This window comes from Mandrillus leucophaeus, unplaced genomic scaffold, assembly GCF_000951045.1.
Source record: "Mandrillus leucophaeus isolate KB7577 unplaced genomic scaffold, Mleu.le_1.0 Scaffold1080, whole genome shotgun sequence".
NCBI lineage: Eukaryota > Metazoa > Chordata > Mammalia > Primates > Cercopithecidae > Mandrillus > Mandrillus leucophaeus.
The window spans coordinates 185,702-198,617 of record NW_012098988.1 but is presented as its reverse complement, the minus strand read 5'-3'; the positions used below and the strand labels follow the sequence as shown (position 1 = coordinate 198,617).

The following is a 12,916-nucleotide window of genomic DNA, read 5'->3' as shown; positions in this document are numbered from 1 at the left end:
AAAAAAAAAGAGAGAGAGAAGGAAAAGAAGAAAGGCAGAAGAAAAGTGGTTGTAAGTAAATAACACTTGTAACTTTATACTTTCTGATATGGCTTGACTGTGTCCCCACCCAAATCTCACCTTGTATTGTAGCTCCAACAATCCCCACATATCATGGGAGGAACCCAGTGGCAGGTAATTGAATTATGGGGGTGTGTTTTTCCCATGCTGTTCTCATGATGGTGAATAAGTCCCATGAGATCTGATGGTTTTATAAAGGGCAGTTCCCCTGCACATACTCTCTTGCCTGCCACCATGTAAGACATGCCTTTACTCCTTTTTTGTCTTCTACCATGATTGTGAGGCCTCCCCAGCCATGAGGAACTGTGAGTTCATTAAGCCTCTTTCCTTTATAAATTACCCAGTCTCTGGTTATTTCTTCATAGCAGTGTGAAAATGGACTAATATACTTTCTCATTCAATATTTTTCAACATTCAGAATGTATAACTCAGTTAAAAGCAATCAAATGCCAAATGAAATTAGATATACTAATAAAAAGATAGAAAAAAGGGGTTATAGTGATGAAATATTTAGACACAGAAAACACTTTTTTCAGAGACTAATTTGTTATTTAGCCTAAGATTTTCTTTTTAAGATTTTCTTCTTAGCTGTAAGATTGAAAAAAAAAAAAAAAACCAACAACTTTCTTAAAATCCTACATTTAAGACAATTCTCCATTGTTTTTTTCTGGAAGTCACAATAGCATGTCAAGGACCTATATAAAATGGAAAGTGTTGGTCCTTTAGGAGGTCTCTTTTTTTCAGATTGTTCAATGAGAGGACAAAATGAGGAACAACATGTAGGACTCTCATAGGTCAAAAAGTTGTTGATGACATGATTTATCATTTAAAAACTCTTCATTCCTAACAAAGTCTGATTCAGTTTGTAAGTCATGGAAACATTAGAGAAGGAGTTGCCTGAAACCTCACTGAAGTCCTAAGCTGTCACTAACCAAGCTCTGCCTTTGGGCAAGTCTCTGACTCTTCATTGACAAAGAAAAGAGGACTGGATTCTGTTTGCAACAGTACCTTTCACCTCAAAAATCTATGTTTCTGGTCATTGAAACCAAAGATTTAGTCTGTAGGAAATTTGGTAACATCTCTAGATCTGGAGTTTCTGTAAATTTAACTCTGGATTTGGTCTCCATTCTAAGGAATATTTCTCACAGAGTTCCAAGTGCTTAGATGGACCTCTATGCTGAGATAAAAATACAGACAGAACCAGAGTATATCCTCATAGAGTAAAGCTAGGAAGATTTGGGGTACCACAGTGTTTCTTACTATGCCAGTTCCTAGACAACAAATCACATTTTTGAAAATACAAGGACACATTCCAAATCTACTTTTCTGAGACTATTTTTTTTCTTTAAGAAACTGATGTTCTTAAGACTTAGGGCCATTTCCCAAGCACTCTCTGGGAAAATATGAGATTTCTTCACTGGTGGATAATTTTGATTTTATAAAAATAGTAGACAACTCTAAATAATACATTTCCTGGTTCCACTAAAAATCTCTAAAAGCTACGGAAAAATAGATTATGAGTACAAAGAAAAAGGGAATTTGAAAATCCCTCTTTGTAAAGGCTCCAAAGAGCATGGAAATGAATAAAAATCGTAGGATCTAAAGCTGGTAAACACATTTCTTCCAAATAGAAATTAAAGGTATAATTAATTATTTATGAAAATATTGCTGGCATGTACACATGTTCTAGTTTTGTGGTCATTCAGTTAAAAAAATTTTCCCTTGAAAGTTATACTGTGGAAGTACCATATTGGTTACTGGTTTCTTCTCCTTGAAACTTATTTGAATTGTTTATGATTGATTACATCTCATAATATCCGCTATTATTCTTGCCTCTGTAGCAGACGTACATCATACTCATGTAATTAGTATGTATTTAATTAAAATACTGCGATAGCCTATTTACCAACAGTAGGAATTACTGAAAAGTTAAGAAAAGGAAGGTCTTTTTGAAAATTCCTTTGGTACAATACATATTCAAATAAATGTAAAAAGTCTTCTGTAATAAGGAAGGTTGCAATAATAGAAATGGGCTTTTAGCAATTTACTGTAGTGTCTTACACAGATCATTACACTAGGACCATTACATAATAAAGTAGAATTTGGAAAATCTAATCAGAGACAAAAATCGGAAATGACTGGACTCTCCGAGTCATAAAATCATGCTGCATTTCAGGTAAGTGGATTCTACATTTCCACCATTCTTGGCTGAAGTACTGACACATAATTGAGAAAGGTTATAGAATTATGAGGACAAACAGGAAGTACAGTAAAAGATTATTTTCTTCCTTCTTAAATTTGGAAAAAACGAATCAATTCAGCTAAGATCAAAAGGTTGTTTCCGACCACATCACCTATAAAAATAAAATTCTAATGACAAACTCCATATTTTTCCCCTTCGGGTAAGTTTCAGAAAGCAATCTAAAGCAAAACTCATTATTATTTAAAAGCATTTGAAAAGCAAGGAGGGAAAAATAAATGAAAACAAAAACACTGAGAAGCATCCTGTTTCCTAGTAAACCTCAAATGAGATGCTCCCTGATAGCAGTTCTCTTTTTGGGAAACTGAACTAGTTTGGTAGCTAGCATATGCCTAAATGATACCATACCCAGGAGGCATTTGGGCTTCAAACTGCTTCAAGGTGATTTTTATTTTTTAGTAGCATCATGTCAGGGGAAAGAAAACAAAACAAAACAAAACCCAAGACTCCAATCTTACATTTAGGTCATTAGCTTGAGCTAAGTCACCTCTCATTTAAGTGTTGCTACTTTTTTCCCTACATATGAGCTCTGTGGGGATTTGGTTATTTAATGTTGCCTGCTGTTCATGTTTTGCTTCCATTTTCTTCTGTTAAGTACATTACGTGGTGTAAGTGTTGGAGGGAAGAACCGCAGTGCCCTTGGTATCATCTTTGGAGCATGTGTAACTCCAGCATTACAGTGTACTTCCATTATGTAGTAAATAATAATTATTTTGAACTTGGATGAAAATAACATAAAACATTACCCTGAAATACCTTATAAAAAAGAAAAAAATCTTCATATGCTAGAAAACAGCAAGGGACTACACACTTTCAAGGTACTTGTGAAATGTTTCTGGTAATAGGTTAAATATGTCAATCTTTAAAATTTGATTTTAAGCTACTGCCTTAAATATTTTTAAGAAATATAATGGCAGTATGGTACATTTTTAACATCAAGACAAAAATCCTGTGGAAAATATTTATATTTCCAAACAACTGGGAGTCAATCCACATTCTTTTGCTAATAGGAAACAATAAAACTACTACTCTTGTGATAGAGTAGCAGGCATAATTAAATGTGCTTTGATCTCATTTTGTAGAACTGTGGTATGAAGACTCCTTTGAAAATTAGACGTCCACAATAGAGCTTAATGGGTAAAAGCATGCATTTTGGAGTAAGCAGGGGGCCTGAACTTTTGTGTTATCACTAACCAGCTATGTAACCATGGGTAAGCCACTTGTACTCTCTAAGCCTCAGTTATCTTATCTAGAAATGGGAGTAATAATGGTTACCTACATCAGAGAAAAAGCTTGAAAATTAAATGAGCTAATACTATAAAATACTTGGCTCATAGTATGACCAGAAAATGTAACCTATTATTACCATTGATTAAACACCTATGTACCAGATACTTTACATATATTATCTCTAATTCTTTCAAATTCCAGAGCTGGGTATTTTGAACCTCAGTATACCCAGTATCTCAGAAAGCTTTAACAACTTGCCTAAGATTATACGGCTAGTGAATTGTGGATCTGGGATTTGAACCCAGATCTTTCTAGCTAGACAGCAGTGGCTCTTCACTGGGGGTGATTTTTCCCTCCATCTTATGTTGATGACTGGACAACATCTGGGACATTTTTGGTTATCACAGCTTGGGAGGGTTTTACTGGCATCTGCTTCTTAGTGGCTGAGTATGCTGCTAAATGTGCTGCAAAGCATGTAACATATTTATCTGCAAAGAATTATCTGGCCCCAAATGTTAATAGTGCTAAGGTTGAGAGATCTTGTTCTAAAGCCCGACTGGTCTTTTCAATATAATCTGCTGCCTCATTAGAATACAGTGATTCACAATGTTAATATTTTGCTGTCACTTGATACTGAAGTAAATAAAGTTGCTCTTGAAAATGATGTATACCAAAAAAGTAATATACACCTTCTGATAGCACAACTGCATTGCTTTGGGGAATTCCTCCCTCACTGGAGGTAATTATGGGGAAACTGCCAGTTACAGTGCTCCGACTACCTCTGAATGCACAGACTGGCATATAAACCTAGCTGGGGCAATCATAGTATCCATTTCCCTGGCATGGTTTTGTTTTAGTGTTGGGCAAGGTCCTAACAAAGCCAGCCAGAGTCTCCTCTGGGATTGGTGCATGAATTTTCACAGAAAGAAGGTCTCATTTTGCTGGGGTTGCAAAGCTGGAATACTGAGCCCTGGAGTGTAAAGAAGCAGACAGCGAAGAACTTAGCAGTAGGAGAGAATGAAGTCAATGCACCTAGCAAGCACTAAAAATCCTGCATGAGCCTCTGGATTGAGCAATGCTGGACCACCTTCTTAGTTTCATGATGAAAAAATTTCCTAATTTTTGCTTATGTTACTTTGGGTTAGGTTTCTTTCATTTATAATCAAAAGAACCCTGAAAAATAGAGTCTGCATGCTATGCTTTCTTGGCATATATATGTATCAAACAATAACTGTATTTTCACACAGTACTGTTTCCATTAAAAAAACAAAAAAAAGTGGCCGGGCGCGGTGGCTCAAGCCTGTAATCCCAGCACTTTGGGAGGCCGAGACGGGTGGATCACGAGGTCAGGAGATCGAGACCATCCTGGCTAACATGGTGAAACCCCGTCTCTACTAAAAAATACAAAAAACTAGCCGGGCGATGTGGCGGACGCCTGTAGTCCCAGCTACTCGGGAGGCTGAGGCAGGAGAATGGCGTGAACCCGGGAGGTGGAGCTTGCAGTGAGCTGAGATCCGGCCACTGCACTCCAGCCTGGGCGACAGAGTGAGACTCCGTCTCAAAAAAAAAAAAAAAAAAAGTAGAAGGCACAGAATCCACCCTTAATGAGTCTACATTCTATTTGGGGGTGGGGATAGACTTAAGAATACCAGAATTTTATCTCTTTACCTACACAGTGGGTTCTTTGAGAGTGAAAACTGCATTTTCTTTTCTTTTTTTTTTTTTTTTTTTTTTTTTTTTTTTTTTTTTTAAGATACGGGACTTCACTCTGTCACCAGGTTGGAGTACAGTGGCACATCATGGCTCACTGTCACCTAGAACTCCTGGGCTCAAGCCTTCTGAGTAGCTATGACTGTAGGTGTGCGCCACCACACCCAGCTAATTTTTTCTATATTTTTAGAGACAGGGTCTCGCTATGTTCCCCGCACTGGTCTGGAACTCCTGGGAAGTGATCTTCCCACCTCAGACTACCAAAGCATTGATTATATGTGTGAGCTACTATACTTGGCCTACTGAGAACCGGATTTTCTAATTACCCATCCCCACCCACATGCACATTTGGTCTAATGACTGGCGCATGCTTAGAAAGTAAGAGCTGAATGGCTAGGCAGATGGCACCTGCTGTTATATTTTGTTAGGTCTTTTACGGACTAGTTCTGTGTACTCTTTTTTTCTCATTTCCTTTCCCTAAAGTATAATACCACTGACCTTTGGGAAACTCATTATATTATTCACTAAAACGGATTCTGCAGACTCAGAATTGCTCATTGTAATAAAATATACAACAGTCTGTAGAACGGAGAAACTCATAAAAACAATCTGAAATTTCTTAAACTAATTTAAAATCATAAAGCATGGTAATATTCCATTTGATCTGTATGAATAGCTTTGTTAAACTCACTAAATTGTAGTAAAAATATAAAATATTCTCACAGAATATAGTCAAATTTGTATTGTCTATCACATTTTCATTTAAAGTAGGCCTTGCTTGGAAAAAGTCAAACATAATAGCATATTTTGATCAAATAAATGAGAAATGCAGGACAGATAGGGAATAGCCAGTATTTGGAGAGAGCAGCTGGGAAGTTTTTGATTAAGCTATTTCTGCTTCCAAACAAAATCCTGGTTACAGGATCTGTCACAGTTATGCTGACTTCCAATATGTGAAGCTAAACAGAATTTCAACTCTCTTCACTGCAGCAGCAAAAAATATTCGCAAGATACATAAAAGATTTTAGCTCTGACTATTTTCCTGTAGTCGTGGATTGATGTGAGAACCTCAAGGTTTGTGATTTATTTTTTTTTTTTTTTTTTTTTTTTTTACCCCCCAGGCCTCCATCCTCTTTTTTCTCCCTTTCCCAGATTCTTGCTTGGATATTCTTTGGTAATGCACGTGAAGACCATGACAATACAACAGCTTACACCCTACCTGGTGGAAAAACAACCAGGCTCTGGGTGGAGGAAGTTCAGCCTTGTGCTGTGAGCATTGGCAACCCTGAACCAATGAGAATGAGCTTACTGTTGGAACTCGATTCCTGGCTGCAGCATCTTCTCCCAGTTCCAGATAGAGCCTCTGTGGCCAAATGAGGTTTAATAGGCAAAAATCACTCTCTAAATGGTCATCTTGGACACAGATCACCAATATACATGGCCAGAATGGCTGGGCAAACTTTTGGGCAAGATCCAGGAAAGGAAGGGGGGACAACAAGGTTTGGACTACTTTAGGCTACAATTATTAAGAACAATTTACATGGTGGTCTATGTTGAAAACTACACATTTGGGCAAAAGCTGCTCTCCTAAAAAATCTGTCTTGTGGTCTGGCATCTTCATTTGTCCTTCTGTTTTGTGGACATCCTATCTAATTCTTGGCACCTCTGCAGAGATTCAGGAAAGTCCTAAACATCAGAAAAGAATATTATGAATCATTCCTTATTCCATTTGCTGAGAAAAATATAATAACGATTTCTTCAGAGATTATAAAATCATAGCATGTTACTGTTAAAGTGGACTTAAAAATCATGTAACCCCTTTCTTGTATTTATTGAAAGTGAGGCACTTTTAAAGTTAAGTGTCTTTCATGGTTGAGTTATGGTTCACATAACTGTGACCATGGTTACTAAATGGGTGGTGCCATAATCTGGGGGACAGGGGCCGGGCGCGGTGGCTCACGCCTGTAATCCCAGCACTTTGGGAGGCCAAGGTGGACAGATCATGAGATCAAGAGATCGAGACCCTCCTGGCCAACATGGTGAAACCCTGTCTCTACCAAGAACACACACAAAAATTAGCCGGGCGTGGTGGCGGGCGCCTGTAGTCCCAGCTACTCGGGAGGCCGAGGCAGGAGAATGGCGTGAACCCGGGAGGCGGAGCTTGCAGTGAGCCAAGATCGCGCCACTGCACTCCAGCCTGGGCGACAGAGCAAGACTCCGTCTCAAAAAAAAAATAAAAATTAAAAAAATAAAAAAAAAAAAGAAAAGAAAAATCTGGGGGGCAGGAAAAATCATGGAACTGCTCTTTATATTTATTTGTATCCTCCTGTTATAAGAATGTTTATGAATGTCTAATAATGATTATGACCTTTATGACCATAAACAATTACTTTTATGAATACATTTTGCAATATATATATTTAAATCAACACCCCAATTCTTATTCTCTTCTCTTGCTTTTTTCCCCCATAGCAGTGATTGTCATGTTATATACTATGTCTCTTATTGATTTTGTTTATAGTCTGTCTCCCTCCCATTAGAAAGTAAGCTCCATGAGGGCAAGAAACCACTGGCCCTATATGAGGAGCTATGTGGACTGTAAACAAAACCACCATGAAAGATACAATTATTCCTCTTCTCCTTGCCCATGGCCTATTCTAGCAGTTTATTAGAATTATTTTCTAAGAGCATTAATAAGTCACCACTATGAGATTTTAAGGAAATATGTCACTTCTCTATGCCTCAGTTTCATGACCAATAAAGGGATTGGCCTAGATAATCTTTACAGTCCCTTCCAAATATAGTATTTGTTCTCTGGTGAAAGCCTAGTTCCTAGAATGGAGAAGATATTCACTAAGTAGTTTTAAATGAATATATTAGTACAGTAGTACTTGTATGTAATCTGCAAATAAATAAACATATGCCATGTATGGATGCTCAATAACTTCTTATTGATACCAGTATATTAGTAAAGTTTGGGGCCTTCTGAATTAGAAATTTAAAAATTTTTAAGTCTTCTGGGAACTGGTTAAGACAATAACTAAACAGAACACCAGTTAGGGAGGTTACTTGAGGTGCAGCCTCTTCTGTGCAGTGAAGACTGTAACTCATCTGTAGGAGGACTTTTTATTCTGGGCATTTGCTTGAATGGCCTATTTTAGTTGTGTTAAAATAGAACAAGCAGGCAAGCATTATCTTGAGTTTAGGGCAGAAGAGGAACTATGGTGACTGAAACCAGGGCTTTTACTACCTAAGGTAACTGATTAAAAACAAAACAAAACAAACAAAATCCCAAAACATGGGTTCCTTTTGAAAGTGAAGGAACAAATTTATGCCTCTGGAATTCAGTTTTACGAAAAACTGGAAAAGCAGTCAGGGACAGCCCCAAACAAAGTCCAGTGGCTTTGAAGAGCAAAGGGAAGAGCAAAGGGGTTCTTCAAATAAGATTCCCTGATGAATAGTAGACTGTAGGCAAATGACCCAGATCTAAAAAGTCTAAGTATTGGGGGCGTGGAGCAAAGGTTACTGGTTACGGTGCACTTTGTCCTTAAGGGCAAATGCTCGGCAGGGCCCAGCCACACTGGCTTTGCAGTCTGATGTTATGCTTTGGAGCACAACGACTGAGCAGTGTGTTTGGCCTCAAGCCTGCTGCTATGTTGGCTTCTGGACTTAGCATTTTCCACAGAGTCAGTAGACACTCACAGTACTAAGGAGTCAGTTTCAAAAACAGTACTATATGGCAGGGAGAAACACTAGCCATCGCCAGCCAACCAAAATCCAATCTTATCTATGCCTGACATTAGAAAAGGATAAATTTTCTCTGTAATTAAGTCCTTAAGATACTTGGACAATTTGAGATTGGGACAGTGTGAGGTGTGGAGGTGTGTGTGGGTTGCTTAAGTTGTGTTAAAACTGGCAAATGAGATGTGGCGATAGTGTTTAGGGATTATCTATAGTTACATAGTCTTTGTTTTCACCTATGAACATTCAGAATCACATTAGAGGTGATTTCTCATTACCATTGTATGAGAAACCATCATATACTTTGAGAAGAACAGGTGAGTAGACAAAGCCTGAATTTTGAGATGAGAAAGTGGGAACTTAAAATATAATGTCAGCTCTGACAGTACACTTACATGCATTGTCAGAGTACCTGTATCTTTTGAATACTATCTCTATCGCTGTGGACAGGTCACAGGGGTTAAATGTGTGAATTCTCCTGTTCTATAATATTATAGTATCAACCACCAAGGTAGTTTTATAGATAAAATAGAAACAAAACAATTTGCAATAGGGGTCATGTATCTCAAAAGAACCGTACTAGATGGCATATATTGACAATGCATTGCCTGAAAGCATTCACTTTTTTCCCTCTAAGTCATATCTAGTCTAAATTAATTTGCTCTTTACAGTGGTGCATTGAAATGTCCTAAGGAAGAAATGAAAAGTAAACATTACTCTTTCTTTTGTCTTACTTGTAGGTCAAGGCTATTGCATAAACACAGTCAAACGTCATTAGAATGAGCGTGGAAATCTCAGATGTAACATGTGGATCAGGCACTCACATGGCACAGCCTGGCGGCTGTCCCTGAGGACACCAAATACATCTCAGAGTGAAAGGTTACTCAGCTTCTCAAACTCAGCCGTAGACCATGAGCAGCTCTCAGGAAGATAAAGGCCAATCTGAGTGAGGACAAAAGGCATATTTCCCCCTCAAGCTAATGTGTTTACATTCACAAAATGGCAGTTTAACTATTGGTAGCACTTACATCTTGGTTAGACATTTCCCAATAAGGTCTCTCTCCATAGGACATGACCTCCCACATGACAATGCCATAGCTCCATGCGTCACTTGCTGAGGAGAATTTTCTGTAGGCGATGGCTTCTGGGGCTGTCCACCTGATGGGGATTTTTCCACCCTGGAAAACAAATTGGAGATTTCTTAGCTGGCTTATCAGTGTATTAAAAACAAAATGGTATTCCAATTAAATATTTTTTATTAGAAAGATCTAAATACTTCATAATAGCACTGGTATTTTAAATTAAAACCAAAAGAAAGCCAGAATAATGTTGAAATGTCAGAAATATTTCCTATAATTATTCAGGAAAAATAGCTTTAATGGGAAATAAGTCACACTTCAGAAATATTTTATTTCATTCATTAGAGAAATTTATTTTTACTTTAGATTCACACAATTAACCCCTCTATAATGCCATTTGAAGAAAGTTCCAGATTATAGGACATTAAAACTAAATATTCAACACTCATTAAACATTGTATTGCATTTATAAATAATAATGAGAATAATCTCTAACTTAATTGAAGACAAGTGCTTAAAAAAAGGAAACATTCTCTACCAATTCAATACTTACCAGAATTTTATTTCGTTCCCTTTCTTTCCTTTACATCTGCTATGATTACATTTATTTTATATGAAAACATTCTTAACTAGTATATAAGCGCACCTTGAAAAGATCATCTTTCTTTCAAAAACTTTAATATAGCTTATATTTTTATTCTTCAATTTCAACATTTTAACATACTAAAGGAATTAAATTGCATGAATTTAATCTAAAGGTTCAAGAATTAAAGTCTGCCATTGTGTTACACTTAAATTTTATTAACATTTATTACATTTTATATCTTGAAACACTCTATAAATCCCTTTTTACTGTAATGACAAGAATAAAACAAATCATCCATTTGATTTACAATCTTTAAAATTCGTGCAGCCCCAAACTGCGAGTTGAGGGGACGAAAGCAGCCCTAGCGCCACTAGATGGCGGAAGAGAACAATGAGCAGCTCCCAGATTGCTGTCTTAAACCGTGGAGATGGCTTAGGTTCATAACAAAAATTATATTTGACTATCAGAGCCCACCACAAAGGGATTGTTTCAACATTGTCCATGATCATGATCACACAATCTGTTCACCCACTGTGCGCAAAGCCTGGTGCAAGTAGGGGTGGAAAGAAATAAAAGTGTGTTCTTCGGCCCTTAAGGAATTTAGGTTAAGTATCTTTAAAGGTGAAACTGAGTGATCTAAACATTCCTTATTTAGTAATATTTAGTAAACACTACTTACTCAGAAAAAAAGGGATTAATCTAAAATGGGAACAATTTAGGTTTCACAAGGCACAGGACAGCACTAATGGAACCCTCATTTCAAAGACTAGTAACATGGAATTGTTAGAAGAAACCTTGGGGAAAACACCTTGAATCCAATCCCCTGATTTTATAAGTGAGCACACTGAGCCCAGGGCTTAGAAATTTCAAGGTTTAGAGATTTCTCACAGTATTATTAGGTACCTTATATATACTAATGCTATCATATGATGTAAAGGTGTAATACTTAAGCACAGGGATTCTGTAACCACATATCAAAGCAGCCGAATAGAAGGAAGCCTGAAGCCTGAGGTTTTCATGCGTTGGGGCAAAGGTTAAAGGCAGCACCAAATTAAGACTAGGAAATTAAATGTACAAAGTTGGTGACAGTAGCTTAAGAGTGTTGGGGGGCAGGGAGGTGCAAGGGGAGAAAATTCATTCTTGAACCCAAAGTAGGGTAGCCAGATAAAATAAGGGACTCATGGTTAAATTTGTATTTCAGATAAATAACAAATAATTTTTCATTGTAAGTATGTTCCACATGGGAATTTTTTGGTATAAGTACATCCCAAATATTATATGAGACATGTTTATACTTAAAAAAAAAATGCAAATCATTGTTTACCTGCAATTCAAACCTAACTGCGCACTCTCTATTTTTATTTGCTAAATCTATCTACCCTAATCCAAAGCACTAAAAAAATTCAGGAATGAGAACACTGCAAATGATCCAACCAAACATAAAGTCATGTTCTAAAAACCGGGTGTGATCTTCACAAGGGGGTAAGGATAGCTCTACTTGTATTTGTGCACCAATACTGCAGTATTCTTGTTTTATTTTATGTTTGTGACTAAAGTGCCTCAGTCTTGTGGCTCTGCATATTGAAACTATTTGAGTAAGATTCAGCTTTGTTTCCAATATGGAAGCCACATTTCCAGAAAATAAAGACCAAATTTCTCAATTTGACTCGAGAACGTATACAAGGGCAGCAGTCCCATCTGGCATTTCTCATGCTGGATCTTTTCCTTTGTTCCAGAAAACAATACGTAAAAGTGTAAATTGCTAGCCTGTCTGGCTGTTTCTTTGCTAAATCTTTGTGGGTTCTATTAAGATAGGCCAAAAAGCAAGTTAATGGTTATTTTATGTTCATTCACTCATTCACTTATAAATGATATTTCATATAAATTATTCACATATAAATTTATATTTTGAATAATTTGATATCACATATAAATGAAAACTTTATCACTTTCCTTCATAAGACTTTTTTCTTCAAGGGGAAGAGATTACAGAATATTTGATTAATGGCATTGCTCCCTGTTATGAACTGAATTCTGTTCCCCTAAAATTCATACATTGAAGCCGAAACCCCCACTGCAACTATATTTTGAGATAGGGTCTTTAAAGAAGTAATTAAGGTCAAATAAATTTATAAGCGTATGGCCCTCATCTAATATAACTGTGTCCTTTCCTTATAAGAAGATGAAAAGGTATCAGAGGCATGAAGGCATAGAGAAAAGGCCATTTGAGGCCATCCTCAAGAAGAAGCC

General features: G+C 37.0%; 1 protein-coding gene across 1 annotated transcript in view; it reads right to left on the bottom strand.

Moving 5' to 3' along the window:
• EPHA6 (EPH receptor A6) overlaps positions 1 to 12,916 on the bottom strand; it is a gene marked incomplete at its 5' end in the record, with an annotated part of 209,000 nt that overhangs the window by 23,215 nt on the left and 172,869 nt on the right. Inside the window, one exon of the mRNA XM_011987111.1 lies at positions 10,030 to 10,179. Within this exon, the coding sequence (XP_011842501.1) occupies positions 10,030 to 10,179 (150 nt within the window). The remainder of the gene's footprint in view (positions 1 to 10,029; positions 10,180 to 12,916) is intronic.